We start from the raw sequence: 15,592 nt of genomic DNA on the forward strand, positions 1-15,592 counted from the left end.
GTATCAAGTCAGATTGTTAATCACACAAAGGAGACATCACACGGCTAACAGATAGGAAGAATTTCATAGATATAAGATGCAGAGAAATAGATTTGCATATGTTACAGTCTAGGTCGGATCTCTTCCAATCACGCAGAGGAGGCAACATATGACTAACAGTAAGAAAGAAAGAAAATAATTTTCTACAGACCTACTTTATCAGAATTCCCTAGTCGCTCTATCAATACCGGAATTAAGGACAAAATTCGTACATCGAGGAAAAGTTAAACAACAGTTCTAGATACGGGTACTCTTAATATGACTGGTGGATTCTCATGCATATCTCTCTGCTCAACCTATCCGAGCATCGTATTGTAAGGCTAAACGGAACTATCAAGGTCAATATTTATCACGTCTCTAGATTCCTTAAGTTCATTTGGCCCTAGTCAAGTCCGTTAAATTCTTCATGCCTACCAGCGCATCGAACATAGAGCCTAGACAATTCAGCTTTGGTACCTTGCACAAATTCAAATTGCCTATTATCACTTGTTGATATCACTTCCCAAATAATGCCTACTAATGAAAAATATAAAAGATTGAAAAATTGTCTTTAAAACGAAATAGTGTTAGATAAACTCAGGAGTATAGAGAAGAAAATGCAAACCGTAATTCACCGATTGAATTTGCATCCAGAAGGTTTGAGAACAGCATGCATAATCTCATAACAGATCTGAAAACTCTTCATGTCGTTAAGCACAAATCCCAATGTATGATCCCCTCCTTTCTTCCTTTCCCGCAAAGGACACATACTCTTAAACAAAGTTCTGAGTGTTGCATAGTTGAGAGATGTCTCCTATCATGTGCCTAGAACAGCCACTATCCACAAACTGAAATTTGATGATATGCCTCCATAGTTGCTGCGACACAGAGTGAGATCAGTTGGTCTTTGGAACCCAGTCCATTTTGAAACTGGGTCGACCTTTTTCATCCTTGCACGATACTCTCTCCCATGACATATCTTGCTTATCACAAATAGAAGATGTAGAAATATTAGAATAGTTAGAAGATTTGGGAGATTGAGCCTTTGGTACCTATTTGTAGTTGGGTTTAACCCATTTCTTTTTTGATCCGATGGGTGCCTCGACACTTGATTTTGAACTTGAATTCTATCGTCGAGATGACTTTGACCTAACCGGTCTTGGTTTCGCTGGAGCATCTCTTGGATTGGGCTTCTTGGCTGGCATTACCTTCTTGTCTTTGGGATTTGATTTCTTGGCCTTGGGAGTTGAACGCTTGCCCATTGTTGGTATTCCATTCACCATTTCAAGATTGTGACCTTGAGGGGTTTCTCTTGGAAAATCTCCCTCTTGGCGCGTTCTGCCACCCTTGTGCATAGTAAGGAACGTATGCGCGATTACGACAATTTGTGGCAATGTGTCCAGGTGTTCCACAGTGAAAACAAGTCTTTTTCTTCACTGTGAAGTTGTTTCTTCCCGCCCCAAGTGGCATATCCTTGTCTCGTTTCTGATTGTTCTCACAAGCACACTGATGTGTGTGAAACAAACTAGTTTTAATCCTACTAACTTAAACACAAAGACAAACACACGAAAGGCAGTGTACCTATCGATTAGCAGTTTAGTTTGAGTAACTAGGGTATCGAACACAGGGAACGGTAAACAATTAAAATAGATGCTAATATTATCTAAATAAAACAAGTAATAGAAAGGGGTTTTTCTCTAGTTTTGCAAGACTAGAAACTTAAACAATTAACTAAAACTTAAACTAAGAAACTAAGAGCTAAGCAAATAAAAATCAACTAAATTCAATGATTAAAAAGGCCTTCTGTTTAGGTTCGAATCATTTGTTCCCATGGATGATTTTATGGTAAATATATTGAATTAATTCTTCATTGGTTACCGACTAAAGTGATTAGATTCACATTTGCTATAGCTAATCCTTAGAAAACATATTAATTCAAGCAATGGCCAGTTGTCTAAATTAATAAATTTCCTAGTTTGTTGATTCGGGTTTATAAAGACTTGTAATTAGCTAATCAAATTGGTGATTCAATTAACCTCTTGTTGATGGTGTATCACACAAGCTCACACATTAACTTACCTATCTTCAAGTTAATTCTAGTTTCACATTCGTTATTCCTAGACATACAACTATGTGGTCACGTAAATCATATGAAATTAGCAACTAAGAGATGTTCATACAACTTAATTACTGATTTATTAGCAGAAGAATAGTTATTGTTAACACATAAGGTTCTTTAACAAGCTTAATAAAACATAATCACCAATTAAAATTAATCCTAATCAAATAATCAATCCATGTTCACAAATTCATCTACCTAAACAGAAGTTATGAGTTTTTAGCTCATGATTACAGCAGAAACAAGCACAAAAACGAAATCAATTGGTAAAAACATAGTTCAAAAAAGAGATTAGGTAAGAGTAACTTGATTTTGACTTGATTCTCCTTAAAATTGAATGTAGGGTTGATTCCCTTGCTTCCCACGCTCCAACAGCACCTTTAGTCGATAATTGGCCTCCAAGGGTTCATCTATCTGCTAGGGTATCGATCTGAAAGTCCCTTTATATATATATTTTCACAAAACAGAGGCTACTCGGCGAGTCCAGTGACCTACTCGGCGAGTCCGTCACTTAAAACCCGTGTACGGCAACTCAGCGCGTCCAAAATCGCGAAACTTCAGACCAACTCGGCGAGTAATCGACCCTACTCGCCGAGTACGTTTGGAATCAGGATTTTCTCAAAACACGAAAGTCATCCGAAATTGTGTCTACTTTTCAGAACATTTTGAATCTTGTCAATCGGAGTTACGGTTCATGAGATATGGCCAAAACACTGACGAGGGGTCAAGTTGTCCAGCAACATCCTTCTTTCTTCAAAATCCAAGATCCAAGCTTCCAATCGCTAGTTCCGCTTCCTTTTCTATCCGAGCATGTCATTATTGCTGAAAAATGAAATTCTAAACTAATTAAGCACCTTTTGTTCATTAAATGTGATAAAATCAACATAAAGTATTAAGATCATGCATGAATTTTATAACTAAATATGCCCATATCACACACTTGCAGCAAGTTGGTTGTTTCACTTGATTTGGTGGTCTGTACTTCTCAACAACAGGTTGATCAGAAGCAACTGGGTTCGAAGCAACAGATTTAGAGTTCAAGGAGTCATTGGTTTGTTCAATAGTTTTCTCCTAGTTCTCATCCTCTACTACTTTACCTACACAAGAAGTAGAATCATTAGTATCGTTCAGCTCAACACCCTCAGTTAGCCCTGATTGTTTAGTCTTAACTAATGCTGGAGTAGGGGTTTGGCCATACTGAGCATGCATTTCTTCCTCATTGGTCTCAAGGGGTGGGTTATAGTTGTGATTAAAAGGAGGTGGTACACTGCGATACCCTAAACCCTTGGTTTGATTATCTTTAAAACTCAATTGTTTTTCTACTAAGGACTCGATTGTCTTACTTGACGTAGTATAATTTTTGAAACTAACATCTGTTTTTCCACACTTAATTTTCAAACTGTCAAGTTCTTCAATTACAACAGCAAATTTGAGTTTAATGTGATCGTAATTTTCACACTTGTTGTTGTAATCTTCTTAAAGCTTTCCGAAATCCTTGATTTTGGCTTCTAATTGTGCTTTTAATGGTTTCTGGCCTTTCCTTAGAGTATAGCCTTCATATTTAAGCTCCTCATTTTCCCTTTTTATCAAATCAATTTGTTCGCGAAGAAATTTAATTTTAGCTTCCAAGATGGAGTACATGAAACTTCATTTACCGGAATGGATGAGCAACTCATTTTTATAAAAAAAATTCCATTTGACTAAAAACTCAAGAGTCAACCTTAAAAGTCAAATTTAAAAAGTCAAACTTGAAAAATCAAACCTAAAAACTAAATTTAAAATTTTAAAAGTTAAACGAGAAAGTCAAAGTTTAAATTCAAAGGTCAAATTTTAAAAGTCAAAGTAAAAGTTTTAAGTTCAAAAGATAAAAATAAAATCAAAAATTAAAAACTAAAACTTTGGGTTGAAAATGGAATTTAAAAATAAAAGAAATTGATTTTTTTGGGTAAAAATACCAATTTTCGAAAAGTAATAACTGAGAAGGGAGTCTTTAAGAATTAAAAACGGGAGGAGACGAACATCAGGGTTGCTAGAGCAGTTGGTACGACGCTTGGATTAGTTGGGAGGAGACTTGGGTTTGATCCCCGGCACCTCTAACTTCGCTTCTCTTTTTATTGGACGTTGCTGCGAGGACGAGGCTGAGCAAGTCGAGGTGGGAAGCGAGGATCGGACCGTACATTAGACCGAGTCACACACTCCGAGTCGTACAGCGAGGCGTACACTCTGATCCGCACACCGAGCTGGTTGTACACTCCCTGGCCGCACACCCGAGCTGCACACCTTCAACAGATTCATGAAAAAACAACGTTTTTCACCCTTTTTGCTCCAAAACTCGATCAAAAACTCGTTTTTATGAAAAAATGCAAAGAAGAAACCCCCTTATTTTGCCCCGATCTATCCAAAATCGAAGAAATATTTTCAAAATAAGATCAAATAAGCTCCAGATCTGACAAAATTAACTGATACAATCCAAGCTCTGAGACCACTTGTAAGTCCCCAAATATCCTTGTGTATCAATCAGATCCAACTGATGGTGCGGAATCCCAATCAATTGGATGATGTCATATCAAATAAAAGAGAAGGAAAAGAAGAATTAAGATTAATCTAATGATGTATTCAATAAATTGAGTGATGCTCCTTACAATAGATTCTCTCTCACACACTCTTCTTCTCTTTAGCTTTCTCTCTCTACAATATGATCTCATTGTCTCTCCAAGCCGTACACTCCTCACTTTATATATATGAGACATGAGCCACCAGTTGCACACTAGTGTACAGCTGCACACACGTGTGCGACCGTACACAGGGTGTACGGCCGCACATTCATGTGCAGCCGTACACAACCACAAAGTTATAGAAAAATATATTTTCTTAGAAAAGCAAAGTATAAACCAATATTTTGACCCAACAAAGCATCACCCCACACTCAACTTTGCTAATCCTCCTAGTAATATTTTGAGAATATTTGGACGATAAAGACTAAAAATCTTAATGAAACACACAAAATATAAAATGAAAGACTAAAAAGAAGAAGAAAACCAAAAAGAAAGCAAACTCAAATGTCGGGTTGTCTCCTGCAAGCGCTTCTTTTTTAGGAGTCTTTAGCTGGACTCCTTTTCGCCCTACGTTGTAGCAGTCTTTTCAATATCTAGTACTTCTTCAATTTCTGCTTCCTTGAGCATGCATTCTTCATATTTCTTAATCTTATGGCCATTGAACTTGAAACTTATCCCATCTTTATTCCACAATTCAATCACCCCATATGAAAAAACATGCTTAATTATGAAGGGCTCGGTCCAACGAGTGCGTAGTTTGCCTGGAAAAAGTTTAAGTCTAGAATTATATAAAAGAACTTTTTGCCCTTCTTCAAATTCCTTATTACCCTTCAATCTTGCCTCATGCCATTTTTTTGTCTTGTCCTTATAAATCAACGAGTTAGTGTAAGACTCGTATCTCAATTCATCCAAGGCATTCATTTGCAAGAGACGATTGGCACGCAACTCATTTGGTTCAAAATTACATGTTTTTTTAAATCCTAATAGGCCTTGTGCTCAATCTCTACTGGCAAATGGCAATTTTTACCATAAACTAACCTATAATGTGTACGTCCAATGGGTGCCTTGAATGCAGTCCTGAACGCCAAAGTGCATCATCTAACTTATTTGTCCAATCTTTCTTATGACTACCCACCGACCTTTCTAAAATTCTCTTGAGTGCTCTATTTGTGATCTCAGTTTGCCCGTTTGTTTGTGGATGATAAGGTGTTGAAAATTTAGGGCGTACACCAGATCTTTGCAATACCTTTGCTAATTGTTCATTAGCAAAGTGGGTTCCCCTATCCTTATCAAAGCTTTTGGTAGTCAAAACCTAGAAAATAATTTCTTCAAAAACTTTACCACAACCCTTGCATCATTTGTTGGTAATGCCTGCACTTCAGCCCACTGTGATACATAGTCCACTGCTACAAGTATGTATTTGTGCCCTTAGTTGATGGAAATGTCCCCATGAAATCTATACCCCAAACATCAAATACTTCACACACTTGGATGCTTCATTGAGGCATTTCATTCCTTGCAGAAATATTCCCTGATCTTTGGCAAGCATCACACTCACTCACATAGGTGGCAACATCCTTGAAAATTTTTGGCCAATAAAATATTGCATCAAACACCTTTTTAGCACTATATTAAACCGCATGATGTCCTCCTGCAGGTCCATTATGGAAATGCTCCAGAATGTCATGGATTTCCTTGCCAAACACACACCTTCTAATGATCCCATCTGCACAACTCCTAAAACGATAGGGTTCATCCCAAAAATAATATTTCAACTCTGAAAAGATTTTCTTTTTCTGTTGATGAGTCTTTAGCCAAAAAGTTTTCCAATGTCTGCATACCATGGTTTTTCTCCCATGATCACCATTAAGTACTCTTCTGGAAAACTATCCCCAATACCCTTGTGGTCAAATTCATCCCTTTCTAGATTCTCTAATCTTAAAAGATAGCCAGCCGCTACATTCTCCATTCCTTTCTTGTCCTTGATCTCTATATCAAATTCTTGAAGTAACAACATCCACCAGATCAACCTAGGTTTTGCATCCTATGTAGCGAACAAATATTTAATTGTAGAATGGTCAGTAAAAACACTGGTTTTAGATAATATAAGATAAGGACGAAATTTATCAAAATCATAGACCATGGCAAATAATTCTTTTTTAGTTGCGGTATAATTTTCTTGGGCTAGATTTAAGGTTGTGATTGCATAATAGATTGGTTGAAAATGTTTATCAACCCTTTGACCAAGCACATCACCTAGTCAAAATCACTTGCATCACACAGTATTTCAAATGGTAAATTCCAATTCAGGGCGATAATGATCGGGGGTTAGTTAATTTTTCTTTCAATATTCCAAAAGCATTTAAACATTCTTTTGAAAAATTAAAAGGTGCATCTTTCAAAAGTAATTGAGTTAAAGGTCGAGTTATTTTAGAAAAGTCTTTAATAAAACGATGGTAAAAACCCGCATGACCTAAAAAACTCCTAACGCCCTTCACATTAGTTGGTGGAGGTAATTTAGCAATGGTATCAATTTTTTCCCGATCCACCTCAATCCCCTCTTTGGACACTTTATGGCCTAATACAATCCCTTCTTTTACCATGAAGTGACACTTTTCCCAATTCAAAATTAAATTGGTATCTTCACACCTAGCAAGCATCAAATCAAGGTTAGCAAGACAATTATTAAAGGAAGAACCAAAAACAGAAAAATCATCCATGAATACTTCCATAAACCTCTCCACCAGATCATGGAATATCGCCGTCATGCATCGTTGAAAGGTGGCAGGCACATTGCATAACCCAAAAGGCATGTGTCGATATGCAAATCTTCTACTTGGACAAGTGAAACTTGTCTTCTCTTGATCATTTGGGTCAATTGGGATTTGGAAGTAACCTGAAAATCCATCTAAAAAACAATAACAACAATGGACAGATAATCTCTTAAGCATTTGATCAATAAAAGGTAGGGGGAAGTGGTCTTTGCAAGTGGCATCATTTAGCTTTTGATAATCGATACACACTCGCCAACTGGTTAACGTTCATGTAGGTATAAGCTCGTTCTTCTCATTCGCCGCGACTGTCATCCCTCCTTTCTCTGGTACGACTTGAACATGACTAACCCATGGACTATCAGAAAGTGAATAAATGATCCTAGCATCCAAGAGCTTGACTACCTCCATTTTGACCACTTCTTGCATAGTTGGATTCAATCGCCTTTGATGTTACACTACCGACTTTGCTCCTTCTTCAAGATTGATTTTGTGAGAATAAAAAAACGGACTTATTCCTTTTATATCGGTGATTTTCCATGTGATGGCATTCTTCCTTTTCTTCAAAACTTTAACTGATTTGTCTTTTTCGGTTTGGGTAAGATCGGGTGCAATAATAACAGGTTTTTGTTCACCTTCTTCCAAGAATGCGTATTCCAAGTGTTCTGGCAATGATTTCAACTCCAATTTTGTGCTTTGTACACTAAACACGCCTGGTTCTGGGAAGAAATTCGTCGAGTTTAGGCCAAAAGTCCCATTTGATCATGATTTTTCGTCATAACTCGTCAAGTTATTGCTTGAAACTCTTCATGTTTTATGTTCAGTGCTTCTGATTAGTTCTTCATATTCGGATTCTTCAAGTAATCTTTCTAGCTCCTTCAGGTCTCTCTCAGCATCAAAGTCATCTTCTGGAGTGAAGATATGCTCACTTGATTCGTTTTCTTTCCACTCTTCCAATAATTCTTCCAAGATATCCATCGAAAAAGCCATGTCATCACTAAACTTTGAATGTTTCATGGATTTATCCACTCCAAAGGTAACCAAGTCTTCTCACATCCGTAGGGTAAGCTTGGATTCTCGTATGTCACTATGCCACTAGCGGTGTTCAAAAATGGTCTTCCAAGAATTATTGGCACTTGATGATCCTCCTCCATATCTAGTACAATGAAATCCAACGGGAAGACAAACTTATCGAGTTTTACCAACAAATCTTCACATATGCCTCTCAGGAATGTCACCGTCATTTTTTCTAAGTGGATCGCCATTCAGATTGGTCTTGGCTCTGGAAGGTTTAGTTTCTTAAAGAAAGAATAATGCTTGAGGTTTACACTTGCCCCCGAACCGGCTAATGCATAGCTAGTGGCTAAATTTTGAAATTGGCAAGGTATTGTCAAGCTACCTGGGTCACCCATCTTCTTTGGCAATTTGTTCAACATTGTAGCTGAACAATTCTCATATAGAACCACTTTGGATGCTTCCCCCATCTTCCTTCTATTTGCGAGAAGTTCCTTTAAGAACTTGGCATATTTGGGCATTTGTGTGATTGCTTCGATGAAAGGAATATTGATTTGTAAGGCCTTTATGTGCTCCAAGAACTTTTGGTAGTCTTCGTTCTGCTTCTCTTGTCGAGCTCGGCCTATAAATGGCAACGGTGGCTGGTATGGCTTGGCTGGCATCTGATTTTTCTCATCAGATGAGGAACTCGTCGAGTTTTTGTCAGGAACTCGACGAGTTTTCTCCACTGTATGTGATGCAGAATTTTCTTGGCCTTTTTCTTGTACCTCTTTAGGATCTTCATTTGGGATTGGATTCAGGGATGTGACTATCTGCCCACTTCTTGTTGTCACTATGTTAATATGTGCTCCCTTCGTATTTTTCTCGGTATCACTTGGAAGTCCGCCTGGTGTTCTTTCGTTGAATTTCTTGGCAAGTTACCCAAGTTGTTTTTCAATATTTAGTATTGAAGCTTGTTGATTCCGGAGTAAAGATTGTTGATCCATCATCATTGCTTGGTGCTCCTTCATCATCTTTTGTTGATCTCTAATGGTTTCATCAGCATCGTCATGCCTTTTTTTCGAAAGCACTAGCAAATCGGGCTAACATAGCTTCAAGATCCATCTTTTTCTCTTGTACTGGTTCCTCTTTTTGATAAAACTCGCGTGCCTTTTGCCTATATTTCTCCTCCTTTTCCTTCTTGTACTCGTCATAGGGAAGCCACTCCTTGAGTTTTTTTCAATCATTGTCCAATCTATCGCCACTAGAATAACAAACTTGTGCCTTCCGGTTGCCGTTCTCATCAAGATCACAATCTTTAGTAAGATGGGGTCCGCTACAATTGTTACAACCCACCCGAATGGCATGGATGGATTGATCCATCTTTGTCATCCTACAATCCATACTTTCCAGCCTTTCCATCATTACAACCATATCATCAGAAACTGAGTTCACCATGCCTCTAGTCGTGTCGTTCCTTGGGTTGTGATACTCCCTTGAATGTTTGCAGAACTCTTCCACTAAAGTTTTAATAATAGCTGGTGGTTTCTTTGTGAGAGGTCCTTGGGAATCATGTAATTGCCTAGTTGTGACATTTACACCATCATAAAAGATGGACACCTCTTGTTGCACATTCAAGTTGTTTTGAGGACAATTTCTTATAAAACCCTTGTATCTCTCCCACGCCTCATAAAGTGATTCTCCTAGCATCTGCTGGAAATTGGCAATAGCTTTCTTCAATTTTGCTATCTTGGAAGGTGGACAAAACTGATCAATGAACTCTTCACGCATCTTTTGCCATGTTGTAATGGATCCTAGAGGTATGGATTTCAACCATTCCTTTGTGGCTCCTTTGAATGTAACCGGTAGCATCCGAAGTAAAACAATATCGTGAGGCACGTTTGGCATGTGGAAGTAGTCGACAATGTCCATGACTTCTTTAATATGCTTATAAGCATCTTCGTGATCCTTCCCATAGAACGATATGTCTTTTAGTTGGGCGAGTATGTGACCTTTTAGCTCAAAGTTGGCATTAGCTTGGATTACGGGTTGCACGAGTCCCGTCTCGGTACCATCTCTTATGCGCTTCTTATAGCCCCCCATTGGTATATTGGCGATGTCGGACATGTCGTCTTCTCAGTCGAAATTGCTTTCTTTGCCAAACGTGGGTATGTCAGATTCGCAATATTCTACCTTCTCGTTGTGGATTTTGTTGCGATTAGTAGGTTCTTCGATTGCTTTGCCCCTTTTTGGCGAATAATCGACTCCGGATCTTCAACATGTTGTATCAGTATGGAACTAGAACCTCGGGTTATAAAAACCTGAAGCAAACCGAAAAAAAACACGCGTAAAACGAACAAAATGAAGAAGTAACAAAACTAAAAACGCGATGAACTCGTCAAGTTCAGTAATAAACTTGACAAGTTTAACGAAAAAAACTGAAAACTAATTCGAAAATAAAAACTAAAAACAGGTAACTTTATGCAACAAAAATCTCACACAAAGGATCGATAACACTAGCAAATAAAATAACTATTAGAATCGTTCCTTGGCAACGGCACCAAAAACTAGATGTGTGTAAAACGAACTAGTTTTATTCCTACTACTTCAAACACAAAATTAACACACGAAAGGTAGTGTACCTATCGATTAGCAATATAGCTCAAGCAAGTAGGGTATCGAACACAGGGAATATTATCTAAATAAAACAAGTAATATAATAAGGGGTTTATCTAGTTTTTCAAGACTAGAAACTTAAATAATCAGTTACCACCCAAACAAAGACAATTAACAACTAAGAAGAACAAGAAAGGACAACTAAATTAAATGATAAAAGAGACTTCTGTTCAGATTCGATTCACCTATTCCTATGGTTGATTTCATGGCAAGTGCAATCGATCAATATGCCAATGGTTACCGATTCCTAATGTGATCAGGTTCATGTTCATTATTACCAATCCTTTAGTAGACAAGTTAATTCAAACAGTGATCAAGTGATTACACTAACAAGTTTCCTAGTGTTTAGTTCATATCAAGTAAGACTTGTAATATTAGCTAATAAAATTTGTTCAATTCAATCAACTCATATGTGGTTGTTCATCACACATGCTCACACATTGATTTATATACTTTCTAGTGATCCCTAGTTTCATACTCATTATTCCTAGGCATACAATCTTGTATTCACAAAACTACATGAATCAAGTAATCAGGAAGATGTTCATACAACTTAATAACTCACTTATTAACAGAAAATATTTATCATCAATACATGAGGATCTTTAACAAGCTAAACAAGATAAATAACCAAATTAATATTAATCCAACCACTCAATCAAACCATGTTCATAAGATTATCTCATCCAAATAGAAGTAAAAAGCTTTTAGCTCATATCTACAACAAGTAATAACCTAAAATCAAAATCTAATGATTCAAACATGGTTCAACACAATGATTAAGAAAAGAAGAATGATTATTTGCCTTTGATTCTCTTCTAAATTGTCTCTTATGTTGCAATCTCGAAAAATGAAGCTTCAAGAATCCTTCTGGTCTTCAATACTCGCAACTAGCCTCCAGAAAAAGTTAGCGTTTGGAGCATACATGCTATCTATTTATAGTTGCCAAAAATCAACCTAACTCATCAAGTTTTATAGAATAACTCGACGAGTTTTTCTGATAATCTGCATATGCAACGTGTATGGCAAGGCATCCTTGGATCGAGAATATTATAACCAACTCATCGAGTTGAGGGTCAACTCGTCAAGTTTATTCATATTTCAGCCTTCTTTCGATCTCCAAGCTTCCAATCGCTTAATCCTCTTTCTTTTTCACCCGAGCATGTCTTTTATTGCTGCAATTAAAATATTAAGCTAATTAAGTACCTTTTGTCCATAAAATTATATAAAAACAACATAAAGTATTAAGATAATGCATGAATTTTATAACTAAATATGCCCATATCAACCATCAATTGAATGAGATCTCGAGGACTTTCTTTTAAGAGATCTTCCTCATGACTCATTCTGCCTCCCTTGTGCATAGTATGGAACATATGAACGGTTTGGACAATTTCTTGCAATATGTCCAGGAGTTCCACAATGGAAACATGTTTGTTTCTTCATGTAAAAGCTGGTACCTTTCGCTCTATTGTTTCCACAAGCACACGTGCATTGTTCAGTCCGTTTGGTTGGCTTACGTGGCATGTATTTTCCAGTGACAGGTTCATTACAATTAGATTCCTCAAACACATCAACACATTTATCAGAAACAACAGAATTATCAATTTTCAAACCAGAATTATCAGAAACTACAACATCAATTTTCAAAGCGGTAGAAACAGAAACCGTAGTGTTTAAATTAGAAACATCTTTCACATAATCAGTTTGTAAATCAAAATTACTATCAAAAACACATTCTCCAGATTCCTTCCTGTCTTGAACTAAGGATAAATCGGCCTATGAAGTAGAGACATTAGTATCGTTTACCCTAGAGCTATTTTCTGGCACAACCACAACAGGTTTTTCGTACTAAGATGTGCTTCATTTTCTATTTCCTTCCTAGTTAGAGGAGTAGAAATGTAGTTATCACTGAAAGAAGGTGAAACACTATGATACCCCAGATCTTTATTCTGATTATCTTTGAATTTTCATTGATTTTCAATCATGGACTCAACTTTCTTACTTCACACATCAAACTTTTTAAAGTTAAAATCTACATGTTCAAATTATTTTTCAATGTGTCAAGCTCGTCAGTCAAGTTGGCAACCTGTCTCTTAACATACTTATAGTTCTCACATTTGTTACTATATTCTTCTTGAAGTTTTCTAAAGTCTTTGGTTTTGGTTTCTAGTTGTTCTTTTAGAGGTTTTTGGCCCTTTCCTAAGGTTATAGGCTTCATACCTAAGGTCCTCATTATCTCTACGTAATATATCAATTTGATCATGTAGAAAATTAACAGTATCCATGCGCTTTTGAGAACAAGAAACTTTAATGACCTCTTTTGTTTCAGGAGTGGTGGAGACCATAAAAGCAAACTGTAGCTGCATCATCTTCGCTTTAGCATCTTTATATGGGATGTAACATCCGAAAATACAACCAATTAAAATTTTTCAAAACAACCCGATTTTCATTAAATTGTTTACAAAAGGTTTTCAATACAAATCATTTAGAGTATTCCCAGAATCACATTGCTACAAAATCATGAGGAGCGGTACGATCGCACCTTCGCCTTGCCACGGTCTCCTGAAGAACCTGAAAAACATTAAACCACAACTGTAAGCCCGAAAGCTAAGTGAGATACCCCCAAAATACCAACCACGTATACACCCTTCCAGGCTGCGACCTTCCGGTCAAAAACATATTGCCTTCCGGCCCATAACATATAAAACATACATAACATAACAGAACATAGTACAGCCATGCATATCGGGTCTACTGTGTGACTGGTCCGCCGTATCGGGCCTTCAGTCCACCGGATTCATCCTCCAGGTCTAGTCATGTCCTTCGAGTCTACAGTGGGGTTGGTCCGCCCGTATCGGGCCTTCAACCCACCTGGTCCACTCTCTGAGTCTACAGTGTGACTGGTCCGCCCGCATCGGGCCTTCAGTCGGCCTGGTCCACTCTCCGAGCCTCGGCACGTCTGGTCCGCCCTTGTGGGGCCTACAGCCTATCCAGACCGCTCGCTGGGCCTTCGGAATAACCGGTCCGCCCAGGGTATCTTGGCCTACAGCACAAAGCAGGACCCGCCTCAACCCATCTCCAGTCCAAACAACCATGTGCACATAACATACAATCATATAACAGTCATGGTCAATAAACCGAGCAAGCAGATCACATAGCATATCATTACCCTAACCAGGTTACCGACCTAACCAGTCACTAGCATAGCATCACTTTCTATATATCGGGAAACTGACCTTAACAAGGTCTCCTAGCATGTACCATCCTAGTTACCAGGATGCAGACACATCAAACAATAACATAATAATCACATCTGAATCTCAATCCAATAAAGGGTCGGCCTTGGTGCCTTAGACCCTGTTGATACAGTGAGGATAACTCACCTCGAAACTGCCGGCTGAAAGGATAAGATCCCGCTGCTCCGAACTCTGACACGAACTCCTCCACTGAACATCAAAATATACAACTCAATAAATACCCTTAATTACCAAAATACCCCTGGAAGACAACTGGTCAACCTTGGACAAGTCAAAGTCAACCCCTGACTGACCCTACTCGCCGAGTCAACCCGATGACTCGCCGAGTCCTTATGCTCAGAACATCCTTCAATCAGTGACCCAACTCGCCCCAAGACTCGTCGAGTCCAACAACTCTGAGTCCACTCGCACCCAACTCACCGAGTCATCCCTCAACTCACCGATTCCTCGACTCAACCAGAAATATTGGGACTCCTCGACAAGACTCGCCGAGTCCAAGAACAGACTCGCCGGGTCCAAAGCTATCTTCAACCTACTCGCCGAGTTGTTCTTCCAACTCGTCGAGTTCCAGGCCACCTTCAAGCAACTCGTCGAGTCCACCCATGTGACTCGTCGAGTACCACTGGTCTAAATCCATACAGAAGCTTCTCAGGCCATGCAATTGATCCAAAACATAGATCCAACCTCCTACAACCCATCCATCACGTAAAGTGGAAAACTTTACGTGAATCTAAAGAGATCTAGGCCTTATTCACCTTAGAACCAAGGTTTGGGACATGGTAGCTCCATTAACAACACAAGAACAGGGGCTTTAACGCTCTTAAGATCTTCTCCACTCCAGATCTGAGGTAGCAACCTCAGATCCATCCTCCAAACATCAAGATGCCACACAACCAAGCTCCCCACACAACCCCAAAATGAGAAACTAGGAAAACACAGCCCAAGAACGAAAGTATTACCTCCAAAGGATGCCTCAACAGCAATGAAACTCGAATCCAAGCAAAGCCCTTTGGTCCAAGCCACTTCTCCTTTAAGATTTCTTCAACCAACACCTCTCCAAGCTCTAATTTGCTCAACAATGGGACTCTGCACGAATTTAGGGTTTCTGGGACTCAAGGGGGAAATAAGGGAGGCTGTGGAGGGGCATAGTGCTCTTTATATAGGGCTCAACCCCGAAAATTAGGGTTTTCTCCATACAGC

General features: G+C 38.4%; 1 protein-coding gene and 1 non-coding gene across 2 annotated transcripts; one reads left to right on the plus strand and one right to left on the minus strand.

Moving 5' to 3' along the window:
• Positions 1 to 8,728: 8,728 nt before the first annotated feature.
• Positions 8,729 to 10,583, minus strand: LOC145007363 (uncharacterized). Its single transcript, XM_078966314.1, has 3 exons — positions 9,735 to 10,583; positions 9,531 to 9,683; positions 8,729 to 9,385 (listed from the first exon to the last, which is right to left on the minus strand). Exons 1-3 carry the CDS (start codon positions 10,581 to 10,583, stop codon positions 8,729 to 8,731), a joined length of 1,659 nt encoding a protein of 552 aa, XP_078822440.1.
• On the plus strand, positions 10,093 to 10,199 carry LOC145007735 (small nucleolar RNA R71). Its single transcript, XR_013663104.1, has one exon. It is a non-coding gene; the product is annotated as a small nucleolar RNA R71 (small nucleolar RNA).
• Positions 10,584 to 15,592: the final 5,009 nt, after the last annotated feature.

Source organism: Lactuca saligna, chromosome 7 (genome assembly GCF_052625555.1).
Source record: "Lactuca saligna cultivar CGN05327 chromosome 7, ASM5262555v1, whole genome shotgun sequence".
Taxonomy (NCBI): Eukaryota; Viridiplantae; Streptophyta; class Magnoliopsida; order Asterales; family Asteraceae; genus Lactuca; species Lactuca saligna.

Coding starts and splice junctions, on each gene's coding strand:
- LOC145007363 (XM_078966314.1), bottom strand. CDS start 10,583: ATGTCCGACATCGCCAATATACCAATGGGGGGCTATAAGAAGCGCATA. Junction 9,684..9,734: donor ACGGCAACCGGAAGGCACAA/GTTTGTTATTCT, acceptor AAAAAACTCAAG/GAGTGGCTTCCCTATGACGA. Junction 9,386..9,530: donor CTAGTGCTTTCGAAAAAAAG/GCATGACGATGC, acceptor TAACTTGCCAAG/AAATTCAACGAAAGAACACC.